At 47.3% G+C, this 16789-nt stretch overlaps 1 protein-coding gene across 3 annotated transcripts; it reads right to left on the bottom strand.

Moving 5' to 3' along the window:
- Positions 1 to 61: 61 nt before the first annotated feature.
- Positions 62 to 12262, bottom strand: ARMCX4 (armadillo repeat containing X-linked 4). 3 transcript variants are annotated; one of them, XM_061178705.1, is made up of 6 exons: positions 12157 to 12262; positions 11607 to 11680; positions 10785 to 10862; positions 10360 to 10440; positions 9993 to 10083; positions 2303 to 9644 (listed from the first exon to the last, which is right to left on the bottom strand). In XM_061178705.1, exon 6 carries the CDS (start codon positions 9497 to 9499, stop codon positions 2531 to 2533), a length of 6969 nt encoding a protein of 2322 aa, XP_061034688.1. In that variant the 5' UTR covers positions 9500 to 9644; positions 9993 to 10083; positions 10360 to 10440; positions 10785 to 10862; positions 11607 to 11680; positions 12157 to 12262; the 3' UTR covers positions 2303 to 2530. The 3 variants fall into 3 exon arrangements, 2 of the variants coding, with proteins under 2 accessions (XP_061034688.1, XP_061034687.1); XR_009698921.1 differs by lacking the exons at positions 2303 to 9644; positions 11607 to 11680 and adding an exon at positions 62 to 126; XM_061178704.1 differs by lacking the exon at positions 11607 to 11680.
- Positions 12263 to 16789: the final 4527 nt, after the last annotated feature.

Here is a 16789-nt window from a genome sequence, read left to right as displayed (position 1 = left end):
CACAGTGTATGCTTTTCTGAACCTCTTCTTGTACCAACTGTTGTAGGTTGGCTTCCTGGAGGGCAGACTCAGAGACAGGGTTCAGCATGAAGGGCTTTTATTAGGGAATGCTCTTAGGATTAAAACCTGTGGAAAGGAAAAGAAGGAAGCAGGATTGGACAGAGGGAGAAGTTAAGCTGTCCCATTTGGGGCAAGAAGGCCATGTAGATCAGTCATTGAATGTGAAGTACCCCAGAAAGGAGGTATGACCTTGGGGGAGGTGGCTTTCTAGCTGAGGCAATTCCTGAAGAGGGCTGACAGCTGAGGGCTGTCTGCTGGCAGCACTCCTAGCAACTGAAATAATAAACTCTTTATTCCTGAAGGAGGATTAGGGCAGCAGATTGCAGAATTCACCACAAGTATGACATCATTTTTTCCACTGGAAAGTTGGTGACCATCAAATGGTAGAATTGAGAACAGCTTTACTTTCAAAACGATTAATGAAATTTAAAATTTCAAACATCTATACTTATATTTATGGCTTTATTTAAGTAATATTTATTTTAAAATTTTATTTATACCTTCCAAATATTCAGACATAAATATGTGAACCTCCATTTATACTTTTGCTCTAGTGCCCTGAAATGCTATTAACAGGCCTGCTTAGCCTGAATTCATCCGTTTCCTTTTAGTAAATTATGCAAAAAGTCCTGGTTTATTATATAAATATCAGAAAATACAGATGAGTAAAAAACAGGTAAAATTACCCATTAATCTTACACTCACAGGGAACTATCCACATTCTCAAGAGTATACACACCAAAGTTTATACATAGACATAATTTAAATATATGTTCTTTCTTCATAAAAAGTACAGCATGTGCTTTTGCAGCCTATTTTCCCCATTTAAGATTATATGCTGAATTTTTCCCATGTAAATAAGTGTAGTTGCCTATCAACATTTTCAAGAGCTGCATAATGTCTCAATGTGTAGACATACCTTAATTTCTTAGCCAAGTGCCTATTTCAAGACACTTGGGTCATTCACAATTTTTCACTCTTCAAAAAGGTACAGATGCACAGCCTTGTACAAGCCGATTATTTGATTATCTCCTAATGATAAATTTCTACAAGAGGAATTTCTGGGTCAAAGAGCGTGCACATCTTGAAAGGTTCTAAAACACGTATCCAAATGGATCTTGTACCAAGTATGCTCCCACCAGTACAGTTTGAAGGTGTCCCTCCACCCACACCCTCACCATACTCTAGGTTGGAAGAGAGGTGGATCTTCTCCAGTATGGATGCCAACAGTCCTCTCGATGGTTCCATAAAGACCCTGCCCCAACCAATCTTGTAAAAGAAATCTGATAGAAGCTCTAAAAATTATTCTTTCTTCTATTATATTTTTTCATAATTCCAAAATAATCACTAACATATTCACTCCCATAGACAAGAAAGAGGATGTTTTCCTATCAAATGCCCTCAGGACCCTACAATAAAATTGTCCCTCTCTGTATGTCCCCAGGATAGGATCCAGCACTTCTTCATTCAAAGCGTCTCTCACTTCCTTCCTCCCCTTGCCACTCCCATTGCCACCAGTGAAATTTCACCCCTTTAGCAACTATGCCTGAACTATGGTGGTAACTTCCTAAGTGGTGTTCCAATCTCCAGTGGCCACTCCTGTCCCCACCCCAACTCTGATCCATTCTGCACACAAGTCAGCCACATAATGTTCCTTTCATCTTGTCACTCCTCTGGTCACAAAAGGCTTTCGTGTCTCCCAGAGGTGGGTAGAATATACAGACACCTCAGTTTAGAAATCAGGGATCCTCCATGAATGGGACTCACCCAACTGCTGGACTGTATTTCCCATCACTCCCCTCCCCACACTTTGTCCTCTAGGCAGGCCAGCCTCCTCTGTGGAGCAAAATTCCCACCTCCATGCCTTTCTTCCCGTCACTCCTCCCTCCTCCAATGCCCTTCTGCCCTGTTTTTATCCTGTCTCTCATGCCCAGCTTACTTAAGTGCCCCCTCCTCTGCAAAACTTTCCCTGAACACTGTTGCATGCAGAAGTGTCTTCTGCCTTTAAGCACTAATAGGAAACAGCTGGCTATGATCAGAGGTTCTCGGGTTTTGTTAGTATCTTTTTGTTTCCATACATCTTGCCTTTCCAAATAGATCACAGATTCAAGGACAAAGACGTGTCTTTTTTTCTGCTTAAAACACACAACTTTATTGATGACATAAAAATAAAGTCTCAAATGTATAAACATAAGTCCACACAAAGGACCAAAGATTACCTTACTTATGAAGAATCAGTTCAGTTTCTGCTCATGAAGCATACCAAAAATATCTCAATCCAGACAAGGTAAAAATCAACACATGTATTTTCAGTACAAGATTGAATTCATTTGGTGTTCATAAAATGGTCCAGCTAACGACCATCATAAGCAACATCACTTTAGAAATTATAATGCAATTTACAATGTGCATTACTTCCAGGCTGCAAAACCAAAATATTACTCAAATTTGTTTGGAAAATTACAACTAATCAGAGTTTACTTAATAATAGCTCAACTCTTTCTTTCACCTCAGGGTCATTGTATTCTGCTGCTAAGACTCGAAGTTTCTTGGCACATGCTTTAGGTCGTTGGAATATGAAATAAAGGGAATTTTTACTGAACTTGTCCTGGGTAAATACTTTTGCTCTTCTTTTAAAATGGTAATTTATATTTTCAAATAGTGAAAGAGCATTAAGAATATTTTCCTTTGTCTCTTTCTTGCTAAAGATATTAATCAGTGATGCCGGTGCATTGGCAATGAGCAAGTCTTTTGTCATAGATGGATTTTTAGAGAAATTTAAAAGCATTCCCAAAATATGGTCTTTAGTTTCTCCACTTCCCACAGTTAACAAACGAAGAAATTCTGAAATGTAATTTGTAACCATATGCTGATATTCACTAATAATAGTCAGGTGCTTTATCAATCTCAATCCAGCCAGCTGCACATTTGAATTCAAGGGATAGGTGATGGTGTCTTCACATACTTGGTTTAAGTATGTTTTAACCTTCCTATGATTTTCAGCAGCCACCGAGATGTTATTCAGTGCATTTAAAGCCTTCTGCCTAACACTGGGGTAGGGATTATTGAGTAAGCCTTCAATAATTGAGATTCTACCTGCATTACGAATGACTTCATGGGAAAATGGGTAATCACGACTGTTATACAGAGCATTATTGGCTATTTCATGAATAGAAGGATCTTCAGTCATCTCAATCATGCAAATGAGTTTTTCAAGCTCTCGTGGATCCATATTAGTTTCACGTCTACAGCGGCAGGCCCAAGGCTGAGTTTTCTCCCCAGACCTGATCTGCTTTCTGAGCTCATCTTCAGGTGGGAAGCAGGACTCATTTTGGTATGGAAATTTCATTTCTGTCCAGATCATGGCTCCGGCCCATGACCCCATTCCTGCCCCAGGGACCATGGATGGATATGTGACTCTTGACTCAGCTGACTTTTTGGCTTTAGTCTTAGGTGCAGATTTATCCTCACTTCTGTTTTCATTACCATCCCAGAAACAAGACTTTACATCGACTCCACCAGCAGCTTCAAGCTTGTCCTTGGTGCTGGCCTTATCTCCAGCCCTACACTCAAAATTGACATCTTTCTCACGCTTAGATCTGAATGCATTATTGTTCTCACTCTCAGCCCAAAACAAGGACCTTAAACTTATCTCCTCAATATCAGGGCTGGATGCCCTACTTAGCTCATCCTCATCTACATCCCCAGCCAAAGTCCAGGACCCCATGCCAGCCTCTTCCCCAACCCCAAGCCTAGACCCTGTAGTGGCTGCATCTCCATCCCAGAGCCAAGACTCCTGCCTGACCTCAGCCCCAACCCCAGCCCCAGCCTCAGCCCCCACACAGGAATCCATACAGGCAGCCTCATCAGATCTGATCCAGGACCCAATACTGTTTTTGTTCTCAGCCCCAAATCTAGAACTAATGACAGCCTCTTCCCTAACCACTGAGCTGGATTCAATACTGGCTTCATTTTTATCTCCAGGACTAGACACAATACCAGCTTCTTCCCCTCTCCAGAACCAAGACCCTGTACTAGCCTCACTCCCAGCCCCAAACCAGGATCCTTCATTGGCCTCTGTCCCAGCACTCACCTGAGACCTTCTACTGGTCTGGTCTCCAGGCCTAGCCCAGGACCCTCCACTTGCCTGCTCTTCAGGCCCCAGGCTAGACCCTCTACTCGCCTCATTCCCAGGCTTAGACCCAGCCCAGGATTTTCCACAAGCCTGATCCCCAGTGCCAGCCCAGGAGCCTCCTCCACTGGCCTGATCCTCAAACCCAGCTTTGGAACAGCTACCAGCTTGATCCCCAGCCACAATCCAGGACCTTCCACTGGCCTGACTCCCAGTGCCAACCCAGGACCCACCCCTGGGCTGGTCTGCAAGCCCTGGACTAGACCCTCCAATGGCCTGGTCCTGAGCACCAGACCAGAACGCTCCTCCACTGGCCTGATCCTCAAATCCAGGTTTGGAACAGCTACCAGCCTGATCCCCAGCCCCAGCCCAAGACCCTCCACTGACCTGACTCCCAGTATCAGCCCAGGACCCACCACTGGACTGGTTCATGGGCCCGAGCCCAGGCCCTCCAATGGCCTGGCCACTAGCCCCACCCCAGGACCCTCCTGTATTGGCCTGACTCCCACTGCAAGCATAGAACCATCCAGTAGACTGATCCTTGAGCACCGGCCTGGATCCTCCACTGGCCTGGTCCCCAATGCCAGCCCAGGAATCTCCAACGGACTGGTCCCTGGGCCCCAGTGTAGACCCTCCACTAGCCTGGCCCCCACTGTCAGCCCAAGACACTCTTCCAGATTTGGCCTGATCCTCGTATCTAGGCTTTGCCTCACCACCAGCCTGATGCCCAGGTCCAACCCAGGACCCTTCATTGGCCTGGTCCACAGCCCCAACCAAGAAACCTCCACTGGCTTGGTCCCCAGAGTCAGCCCAAGACCCTCCACTGGACTGGTCCTCAGGTCCCGACCTAGTCCCTCCACCAGCCTGGTTACCAGCCCCAGCCAAAGACCCTTCTTCACTGACCTGATCCTTAAATCCAGGCTTGGACCCACCACCAGACTGATCACCAGTCCCAGTCCAAGAACCCCCACTGGCCTGATCCACGGCCCCCACCAAGAATCCTTCACTGGCCTGGTTCCCAGCGCCAGCCCAGGACCCAACACTGGACTGGTCTGCAAACCCAGGCCTAGACCCTCTATTGGGCTGTTCTCCAGCCGTAACCCAGGACCCACCACTGGACTGATCCACAAGCCCTAGCCCAGACCCTCCACTGGCTTGGTCCGCAGTGTCAGCCCAGGCCCTTCCACTGGACTGGTTTTCAGGCCCCAGCCCAGCTCCAGCCCAGGACACATTTTCATTGGTCTGATCCTCAAGTCTAGGCTTGGATCCACCACCAGACAAATCACTAGTCCCAACCCAGGATGCACCGCCAGACAGATCACTAGTCAGAATCCAGGACCCTCCAGTAGCCTGGTCCACAGCCACAGCCCAGTACCCAATGTTAACCACATTCCCAGCCGTAGCCTGAGCCCAGGACCCTCCATTAGCCTGAATCCCAGCCCCATCCTGGGACCTTCCACTGGCCTGTGCCTCAGCCCCAGCCCAGGATGCTCCATTGGCCTGGTTCTCAACCACAGTCCAGGACACTCCAATGGCCTCTCCCCCAGTCCAGGATACCCCACTGGCCTGGCCCCCAGCCCAGGAGCTCTCACTGGCCTGAGCTCCAGTCCAGGGCACCACAACAGCCTGGTTCCCAGTGCCAGCCCAAGAAGCCCCACTGGCCTGGTTCTCAGCCACAGTCCAGGACCCTCCAACAGCCTTGTCCCCAGCCTCTACCCAGTAACCCCCACTGGCCTGGCCTGCAGCCCAGGACTGTTCACTGGCGTGACTCCCAGCCCAGAGCCCTCCACTGGCCTGGTCCCCAGCTCCAGCCCAGGACTGAATACCAACCTCATTCTCACCCCTAGCCGCACTCCAGGATTCAACATTGGCTTCATTCTCATCATCAGCCCAGGACATGCTATTCTCCCAGTATCCATCCCTAGCCTGAAACCTAAATTTGATCCATCGCTCAGAAGCAATCCAGTCCTCAACACCAATCCCATTCCAGTAGTAGTCATGGACCTTAGGCTGAGACTTTTTGCAGGCCTGAGTGCCTGCCTCACCCTCACTCTCAGAAGTGGGCGTGGCTTTAGCCTTGGGCTTTACAGAGACATCTCCTGTGGCTTCTGCCTCAGACTTACGCATAGCCTTGTCCTTTGCCCCAGACGAGGTCTTACTCTGGGAATGGGCTACAGACTGACGCTGGCCAGAGCCCATCGTACATGCTCCAGCCTCTACCTTAGACTCAGCAACACGATTGCCCCTAACCTTACTCCTGGCACCAAGCAAGGCCTCACCCTGGGAATTGGCCACAGCCTGGGGTGGGGCAGAGCCTGTTGTACCTGGTCCAGTCCCTGCTTTAGACACAGCATTGGGATTGCCCTTGACCTTACTCCTGGCACCAAGCAAGGCGTCACCCTGGGAACTGGCCACAGCCTGGGGCTGAGTAGAGCCTGTTGTATCTGTCTGAGGCTGGGCAGAGTCTGCTGTATCTGGCCCAGCCCCTGCCTTAGACACAGCACTGGGATTGCCCCGGACCTTATTCTTAGTACCACACAAGGCCTCACCCAGGGAAGTGGCTGCAGCCTGGGGCTGAGCAGAGCCCTTCGTATCTGTCTTAGACCCTACCTTAGACACAGCATTGGGATTGCCCCGGACCTTATTCTTAGTACCATATAAGGTCTCACCCTGGGAATTGGCTGCAGCCTGGGGCTGGGCAGAGCCCTTTGTATCTGGCCCAGACCCTACCTTAGACACAGCATTGGGATTGCCCCGGACCTTATTTCTGGCACCAGGTAAGGCTTCACCTTGGGAATTAGACTCAGCTTGGGGCTGAACAGAGCCCACTGTATCTGCTCCAGCCTCTGCCTTAGACACATCATTGGGATTACCCCTGACCTTATTCTTGGCACCAGGCAAGACCTCACCCTGAGAATTGGCCACTGCTTGGGGCTGGACAGTGTTTGTTGTATCTGTTTGAGGCTGGGCAGAACACGTTGTATCTGGCCCAGACCCTGCTTTAGACACAGCATTGGGATTGCCCCAGACCTTATTCTTAGTAGCAGGCAAGGCTTCACCCCAGGAATTGGCCACAGCCTGGGGCTGAGCAGAGCCTGTTGTATCTGTTTGAGGCTGGGCAGAGCCCTTTGTACCTGGCCCAGCCCCCACCTTAGACACAGCATTGGGATTGCCCCTGACTTTAATCTTGACACCAGGCAAAGTCTCACCTTGGGAATTGGCCACAGCTTGGGGCTGGGCAGAGTTCTTTGTATCTGGTCCAGTCCCTGCTTTACACAGAGCATTGGGATTGCCCCGGACCTTATTCTTAGTACCACACAAGGCCTCACCCTGAGAATTGGCCACAGCCTGGGGCTGAGCAGGGCTTGTTGTATCTGTTTCAGGCTGGGCAGAGCCCTTTGTATCTGGCCCAGTACCTGCCTTAGACACAGCATTGGGATTGTCCTGGACCTTCTTCTTGACACCAGGCAAGGCTTCCCCCTGGGTATTGGCCATAGCCTGGGGCTGTGCAGAGCTCTTTGCACGTGGCCCAGCCCCTGACTTAGACACAGCATTGGGATTGTCCTGGACCTTCTTCTTGGCACCAGGCAAGGCCTCGCCCTGGGAACTGGCCATTTCCTGAGGCTGAGCACAGGCCCTCAGTTCTGCCTTAGCCCCTGCCCCAGAAATGGTATCAGGATCACCCCTGCCATCAATCCTGGAATCAGGGAAAACATCAGCTTGGGCCTTGACCCCAGCTTGAGGCTGTGCACAGGTTTTCATGTCTGCTCCGACCCCTGCCTTACACTTGCCTTTGGCTTTGCCCCTAGCTTTACCTCTAGTACTAGGTAGAGCCTCAACCTGGCTCTTAGTGGAAGTCTGAGACTGTGCCTTTGTGTCTGTCCCAGCCTCTTCTTTAGGCTTGGTGTTGGCATTGCCCTGAGCCTTAATCCTGTCATCAGGCAAGGCATCAGCCTGGACATTGGCCTTAGGCTGAGGCTGTGTATAGGACTCAGTGTCTGTCCCAACCCCCACCTTAGATACGGCATTGGAATTGCCTCTACCCTTACCCCTGGCATCAGGCGTAGCCTCAGCCTGAGCACTGGCTACGGCTTGAGGCTGAGCGGCAGCCCTCGTGTCAGCTCCAGTCATTGCCCTAGATGTGACATTGTTATTTCCCCTATCATCAACCCTGGCACCAGACATTGTCTCAGCCTGTTTCTTGGTCACAGTCTGAGATTGTATAGAAGCACTTGTACCTGCCCCCACCCCTGCCTCACACATGGCATTGGTATTAACCCCAGCATCAACCGTTGCCCTAGGCACGGCCTCAGTCTGGGCCTTGGCTACAATCTGAGGCTGAGCAGAAGCCCTCATATCTGCCACAGACCCTGCCTGAGACACGGTTTTGCAATTCCCCTTGGCCTCAACCCCAGTACCAAGCATGTCGTCAACCTGGATCTTGGCCACAGCCTGAGACAGTGCACAGGACTTCATGTCTGCTCCAGCTTCTGCCTTGGACTTGGTGTTATGATTTCCCTTAGCCTCAACTGAGGTACCAGACCTGGCCTCAGACTGAGTCTTGGCCACACTCACAGTCTCTTCCAGGGCTCTCAACTTGGTCTCAGCCACATTTCCAATCTTGTTTATGGTACCCATCTTGGCCACTTCCCTGATTACTGCCAAGGCCTCATTCTGTGTCACCATCACTCTGTTCATTTCTGTCTCTTTTTCAGCCAATATACGAGTTTCTGCTTTGGTCTGGGTCATTGCTTCTTTCTTGGTCTCTGCCCTAGCACCAAGTGCCCAAGCTTTAGCCTTGGTCTGGGTCACTGCCTCTTTCTTGACTAGTCTCCCAGACTCAGAGTCAGTTTGGGTCACTGCTTCTTTCATGGCCACTTCACTGGCTTTGGCCTCAGTCAGAATCACAGCCTCTGTTATGACCACTGTTCCAGCCACTGTTTTGGCCTCAGATTGGGTCTCTGTCTCTGCCTCAGCCATTGCCTTGGCTTGAGAGTTGGCTTTGATTCTGGCTGTAGCAGTGGTCTTAGTCTCTACTTCAGCCCCAGCCCCACCTCCTGCTCCAGTTTCTGCTCCAGTCCTGGGCTTGGGTCTAGTCTCAATCTCTGTCCCAACCATGGCTTCACACATCGCCAAGGTCTGGTTCTGTATCCCAACCACAGTCTCCATCTTGACTCTGGACCCATTTCTGGCAAGTCTCCTCACACTCTGGGCTCTTCCCTTGGTTAATCTGTAAATGCAGTAGCAAGCACCAGCCCAGATCATCAGTCCTGCGGTCACCCAGCCCACTTCCTGAACACGACCCATGTAATCACCCCTGCTGAAGACACGAACAAGGTACAGAGGGGCTCAATCAGGCTGGGGAAAGTGGGTAGTAGGTCTGCGCGTAGGCCTGTGAGGGTGTTGGTCTTCAGCCACTCAAAGGCCACTACAGTTGCCACTGGAGGTGGACCTAGAAGTGGAGGAAGGAAATGCACTAAAATTTCTCTTCTAATTCTGTGCATCGCACAGATAGATACAGAAGGACAGGAAAGTGTAAAAATGATGTGCTTGGTGGAAGAAGAGGACGATTAGCAAATTCTCTCTCCATCCCTTTTATTTTATCTCCTCTCCATCTTTCCCAGTGCCCAACAATTTCCCCCAAGGTACTTCCATATACATTTCCTTATACCAAATGAACAGTGGAAAGGATGGTGTTAAGGCTGACTATGAATGGTAGAGACTGGGAAGCCCTCAGACTTCGATTTTTACTGGACCTACTCTGGTCACCACTCCCACAGGTCCCCACCCTCATACCAACCTGTAATGATCAAGGCAGTTCCCTCCTCTTTCCTTCTCTTGATTGGAGATATACCGTAAAGTAGATCTATAAACTCATGAGATCTGTGGACCTAGAGACAGACAGATGGACAGGCGGAAGTGAAGATTTTGCTCTTGTTGTGACAGATATATTATTAGCAAACTACCTCTCTATCCCCTTCAATTCGCCCCACTCCCTGTGCCAAAATAAAGGTGAAGGTGTGGGGTAAGTGAAGAGATGGTGGGAAAAGTGACTGGAAAAAGGAGAGACTGAGGATCCTCCAGACTGGACACTGGCCCTACTGGATGGACACTGGTCTCCAACAACCCATCTTAGATGTCTACCCAGCCAGTCCCCATCCTCTTACCAGTCTATACCTATCAGGGATAATTTCCTCCTTGTTTCTTTGCTTCCAGTGATCTCAAGCCTTTCAGACCTGTAGACCAACCTGTGGACAAGTAAACAAACAGATAGTAGAGACCGGGTCCTTCACAGAACAAACAAGCACCTTGATCCCTGACTCCAGTCCCTGCCTTGTGAGAGCCCATGTCCAGTTTGCTAATATGATCCATCCTTTCAAGTCTTCTCTCCGTCACACTCCAGCCCACCCTTAACCCAATATTCCTACTATTTCCTGCACTGAAATCAGTAGGGGGCGTAGCAACACTGTGGAAATCTGGCAGAGTGTAGGAGGGGCAGAAGAACCCTCCACTGAGACCCTCTCAAGTCTCAGCCACCTTATATGCCCACCCTCTCTTGTTACCCCCAGGCACTGCCCATCTTCACACCAACCTCCACGGTCCCAGGCCAGTCTCCCAATTTCCCTTGCTTTCAGTGGTAAACAGCCCTACTGTCGTCCTATGGGAAGACCTAGGAAAAAACAGAGAAAAAAGGGAAGGTGAAAGTTGAGTGCTTGTGACATCCCAGCATCTGAAACATGGGTCCCAGTACCTGCCTTACTGGATTTAGAGATCTGTTCTCTGGCAAGCAAAACCTAGGGCTTCTCCAGCACTGAAATGGGCAGGGTGGAAAGGGGAGGCAGGAAAAACGGGAGAGACAGAAGCGAATTATTCTAAAACCACCTGTAGGATTCTAGGGCTTCTCCCAAAAGTCCATCTTTTCCTTCACCTGTGCAGACAGGTGGGAGAATCTGAAAAACTGGAAAACCAGGAGACACATAGAGGCCCCCATACCCCATATTCTAGAATCACAGCCTACTGCCATCTACTTCTCTTTAAACCCATCTCTAGGAATCTCCAGCATATGAGACACGGTGTGTGTGTGGTGGAGGGAGGCTTTTGCTTCTGCAAAATCACCATCCCTGCCCCGCAAAGGCTATCTCCAAAAAAAAAAAAAAAGTAATTCTTTGAGACAACAATTTGTATTTTCTGAGGCGCAAATAAAAACATCCCTAGAAAAGTTGCTGTCTTTATTGGTCTTCAACATACACTTTACGTTAAAAAGCCCAAGCTTGGTAAGTAAACGCAGTTCAGGGAAAGTCCACTATAGCCCCACCCTATATCCCAAACAGACAGAGGCGCCTAAGTTCCTGTCACAGAGAGTATTCATAGAGCGCTTCAACTGTTCACAGCGGGTGCCCGTGCCCACACTAACCTCCGCAGATCCTGTGCAGTTGTCTCCTCTCCTTCCCTCGCCTTGCCGCGAACAGTGCCACCCCGAATTACTGTCTTCAGACAGGAGATAGTAAAGGCACTGAGTGCTTGGACCAGTACCCAGGACACAGATCCCAACGCTGGATTCAGGAACCCAGTTATCAAACGTCCCTCCCCACATTGCGAGACGCCACCCTCACCAACCCCGCCGTCCAGTCACTAAGGCCCACCATTTTCTCTGCAAACGCCACCGTGGCGTGTCCCTTCCACTGAAATGAGCAGGAAGCGGAGCGGGCGTGTGTGGTCTGTGATTAGATTCAGAGAGAATGGGGCATCTCAATCTCTGCATTTCCCTCTTGAGACACTCCCTCCACCATTCGCCCTGTCAAAGCTCACGGTTCCCCAGCACAGACGTAGGGAGGAGGAGGAGGGCTCGGGAGAATTTGAGCGAAGGCTCTGGGAACTTGAGCCCGCTTTGTCCGCCACCCCCGGACCAGCTCCGGGGATCCGCAGTCCGCTGCCGCCCTGGCTTCGGCGCACGGAGCCCTTACCTGCTCCGCTTCCTCAGGGCCCGATGCCAGCCCGCCGTTCGCAGGGCAGCGGGGAGCTGGTACCCAGACACGAGTGACGACTGCACCGAAGGCTGCGTCGCTCTGCAGCTCCCGGTCACGTGAGGACCCCGCGTCACCGCCTAGCTCGCCCTCGGATCCCCCCCCCAACCAGGGCCGGCGGGGAGTTCAACAGGACCCTCCCCTCCACCTCCGCGCGCAAGATCTCCCCCTCCACCCAGCTGTGCGCGAGGCCCGGTCACTCAGCTCCTTTCCCTCCAATCTGAGAGCCCACAAGTGGCATCACCTCCCTGCGGTTGGAGTTTGCCCTTCTCTTGTTACCAGGGAGGGTCTGCGTCCCCCATCCACCCTCAGGCCTTGGCTCCGGCCTTTTCAGCTGCTTCTTTGAGGACTCTTTCTCTCTTACACTATAAGACTAGCGTCCCCATTGGGTACGTTGCTGCACCAAAATGGGCAAGGGAAGAGGTGTCAGGAAGGGGAGCAGAGAGTGCAAGGAGAGGTTTAACTTTCTTTTTTATGTTCCTTTTTTTTCCCTTTTAACGTCACATTCATTGTTTTTGTAATGGGGAAATGGCGTCAAGCCATTTTCGTTTGACATTTACAAATTAGGTTGTAAAAATAACAAAAGGCTCATCCATTTGTTGACGTTATTTTGTGCCACATTAAGAATGTTTTCGAATTGCTATAAATTATTTCACAGCTTTCAAAACAGACTGGTAATTATTAACATTTTAAATATAAAATTTTCCTGAACAAAACCAATAGGTTTTCAATGTGACCTATAAATTCATCTTTGGAAAGACCAATCTTGGCAATTTTACACAAACGATTTACAACCTTTCGAAGTTCTGGCTGAATTTACTGATGATCTTGTGTCAGGTGTCTGAGATCTTCTTCATAGATGACTCCTGGGTGATGGAATGGAGACCCCACTCCTGATGAACCCAGCGCCTGAAAACTAGTGACTTCCCAGATTAACCTGTTTTCCACTCAAGGAGTTTTATTGGGATTTTACATAAGCGTGTGATCAAATCAGTCTCATCACACCCAGGAAAGGACCAACTGTGCTATCCCACTAATGGAAATGAAGCTTAACAGGTGGATTTTCATTAGATCATGACACTGGTGAGATAGCTCCACTATCTGCCATTCATGCACTGTGTGTCCCCATAGCAGCTGGGACCCAACCCTAACCCTAGCAGCGGGGGCATACAGTGTTCAGCATCTTTCAGTAGAGATAGGGGGTAAGGTCTGTGGCTGACTACGGGTCTGTGGGCAATACTCCTGAAATCCATGTCATTTTTCTCTCACAAAAAGCAGTTTACAGGATCCCAAGCAGTCGCCAGGGGAAGTCCCTGCCTTCTGTTACAGTTTCACTGCACCACCCATACAAGCCCCTCAGAATAATCCCAGAACTCAGGGACAAAGTATGCAGAACTTAGTCCCCAGACATCCAGCTGCCCCTGCTGGGGAGTCATACTCTAAATATAGACCCTTCAGGCAGCCTCTTTCTTAGGTTGAAATCTGACACCCCAGCAGGAAGCTCCCTGCCTGAGGGGCCCCTGTGTGTGGGAGGCCCCTCTAGGAGGTGAAACAGGAAGCCCAGAGTGCCTTAGACCCTTACTAATGGCTTTTCAGAACTCAATCGACTGTGAACAATTTATGTTCCCCATCAGAGGGAAGCATTTAGAAATTGATTATGAAGACATTTAAAATTTTAGTAAACTTAAAAAAACAAATAAAAAACTCATGAGCATAGGATGTCAAACAGCTTATTTGTAATAATCTAAAAACTCTTACAAATCATTAATAAAATGGTAAGCCAATAGAAAGCATGCCAAAGATGCAAATGGATTTGTTTGCAGAAAAGAAATACCAATGACGGATAAACATATGAAGAAAAGCTCAACTTCAAAGAAATGCAAATCGAAACAACTATGTGTTGCCATGTTTCATCTAGGAGTGCCAAAATTTAGAAATTTGATAATGTTGTTGACTGGTTTATGGGGAAATGGGCACTCCCACACTCCGTTGGAGGCAGATACTGTGATGCAACAGTTTTACAGAGAGCTATTTGGCAAAATCTATTATATGATAAATATAATATCCCACAAATTCTTTGACTGAGCAATTCTATTCCTAGGAGTTTAGCCAGCCTGATACCTACACAGTTTCACAAAGATTCATATACTAGGATATCTATTGCAGTGCTTGCAAAGGTTAAAACAACAGAAGCAACATAAAAAGTCCATCAATAGGGAAAACATTAAATAAATTAGGTTAAATTTATGCAATATGGCTGATAAAAAGATTTAGATCTACGTATCCTGATGGAAAGATACTTAAGGTATTTTACTGTTTGCTTATTTTCTATTAAACTCTTTGTTTATTTGTAATTGCATGCAAATTCCGCAAGAATACATTCTAGTATAAGATTCAAACCCAGAAAAAGCACTAGTACAGCTTTAACACCACTGTCCTCATCAAAGCACAGTTACCTCCCCTTTTTATAAATTTTCTGTGTTAAATGCTTTTCTGTACATTACACATACATGTCTTATTAAAATATATAAATGGGTCTCTTCAATAAGTGGTGCTGGAGCTTGCCTGGTGGCACAGTGGTTAAGAATCTGCCTGCCAATGCAGGGGACACGGGTTCGAGCCCTGGTCCGGGAAGATCCCACATGCCGCGGAGCAACTAAGCCCGTGCGCCACAACTACTGAGCCTGCGCTCTAGAGCTCTCGAGCCACAACTACTGAAGCCTGTGCACGTAGAGCCTGTGCTCCTCAACAAGAGAAGCCACTGCAATGAGAAGCCCGCACACCGCAAGGAAGAGTAGCCCCCGCTCGCCACAATTAGAGAAAGCCCACGCGCAGCAACGAAGACCCAACGCAGCCAAAAATAAATAAATTAATTAACTAATTAATTTTTTTAAAGTGGTGCTGGAAAAACTGGACAGCTACATGTAAAAGAATGAAATTAGAACATTCTCTAACACCATATACAAAAATAAACTCAAAATGGATTAAAGACCTAAATGTAAGACTGGATACTATAAAACTCCTAGAGGAAAACATAAGCAGAACACTCTTTGACATAAATCACAGCAATATTTTTTTGGATCCGTCTCCTAAAGTAAGTCTTGATTTCCACTATTCATCCTATCTAAAATGCAAGTCATAATTTTTTACCACTAAATTTGAATTTCAGACAAAATGGATCATATAAGTTATCAAAATTGGCTCAAGAAGAAGTAGAAAACCTGAATAGACCAATAACCAATGAAGGTGATAACCTGTTCCACATCGCCTCCTTCAGAGGGACCACTGCCTCTTTCCACGTTCCTAGCTAAAAGTAAAAGCTTTACTTTTTAAACTTTTCCACTAAAAATAAAAGCCAAAGTTGTAAGATTTCTAGCAGAAAACATAGAGGAACATATTCATTACCTTGGAGTAGGCAAAGATGTCTTGGACAGGATACAAGAAGCATTAATAATAAAAGAGAAAGGTAGACTTTATCAAAATATAAATTTTCTGTTCATCTGTACACATTATTAACAAAATGAATAGGCAAGCCACAGACTTGGAAAAAATTATATATGCAGTTCATGTATCTGACAAAGGACTTTTATGCAGCATATGTAAAGACATACAAATGAACAATCAAAAGAAGAACCCAATGTAAAATTGGGCACAAACTTAAATGGACACTTCACAAAAGAAGATACCCAATCCTCAACATCTTTAGTAATCAGGGAAATGCAAATTGAAACCACAATGAGATATCACCACACACCCACTAGAACGGCTAAAGCCAAAGACTAACAACACCAAATATAATCTAAAAACTCTTATGGAGAAACCAGAACTCTAATATACTAATATATTGCCATTAGGGGTGTAAAATGGTACAAGCATTTTGGAGGACTTTTCTGCAGTTTCTTACAAAGTTTAATGTTCACTTACCCTATGAACCAGCAGTTTCACTTCTGAGTATTTAGTCAAGAAAAATGAAAACATATGTCCACGCAAAGACTTGCACATGAATGTTTATATCAGCTTAATTCATAATAGGCTAAAACAGAAAACAACAGGAGAAAGGATAAACAAATTGTTGTATGTATATACAATAGAATACCACTCAGTAATAAAAAGTAATGAAATACCGATACATGCAACAACATGGATAAATCTGAAAAGCAGTATGCTGAATGAAAGGAGCCAGACACAAAGGAGTACTGTAGGATTCCATTTATATGAAACAGAGAACAAATAAGACTAATCTGTGATGATAAAAATGAGAAAGTGGTTGTCTGGGAGATAGAGGGGAATTAACTGGAAAGAAGTACAAGGGATCTTTCTGGCGTGATGGAAATATTCTGTATCTTGGTTTGTGTGGTAGTTACATGGTTATACACAATTGTTAAAACTCTAAAAACTGAACATTTAAGATACGTGTGATATATTGCATATAAATTATACCTCAGTACACACCAATTTCTTCCCCAGAGAGAGTTGCCTTATTAGTTTGGGTATAGCACAACAGACCTTTTTCTATGAATTAAGTACACATATGTGTACCTACAGAAATACTGTTGGGGGGCATCATATTGTA

This window comes from Eubalaena glacialis, chromosome X (assembly GCF_028564815.1).
Source record: "Eubalaena glacialis isolate mEubGla1 chromosome X, mEubGla1.1.hap2.+ XY, whole genome shotgun sequence".
Taxonomy (NCBI): domain Eukaryota; kingdom Metazoa; phylum Chordata; class Mammalia; order Artiodactyla; family Balaenidae; genus Eubalaena; species Eubalaena glacialis.
This window is presented reverse-complemented; position numbering and strand designations above follow the sequence as displayed.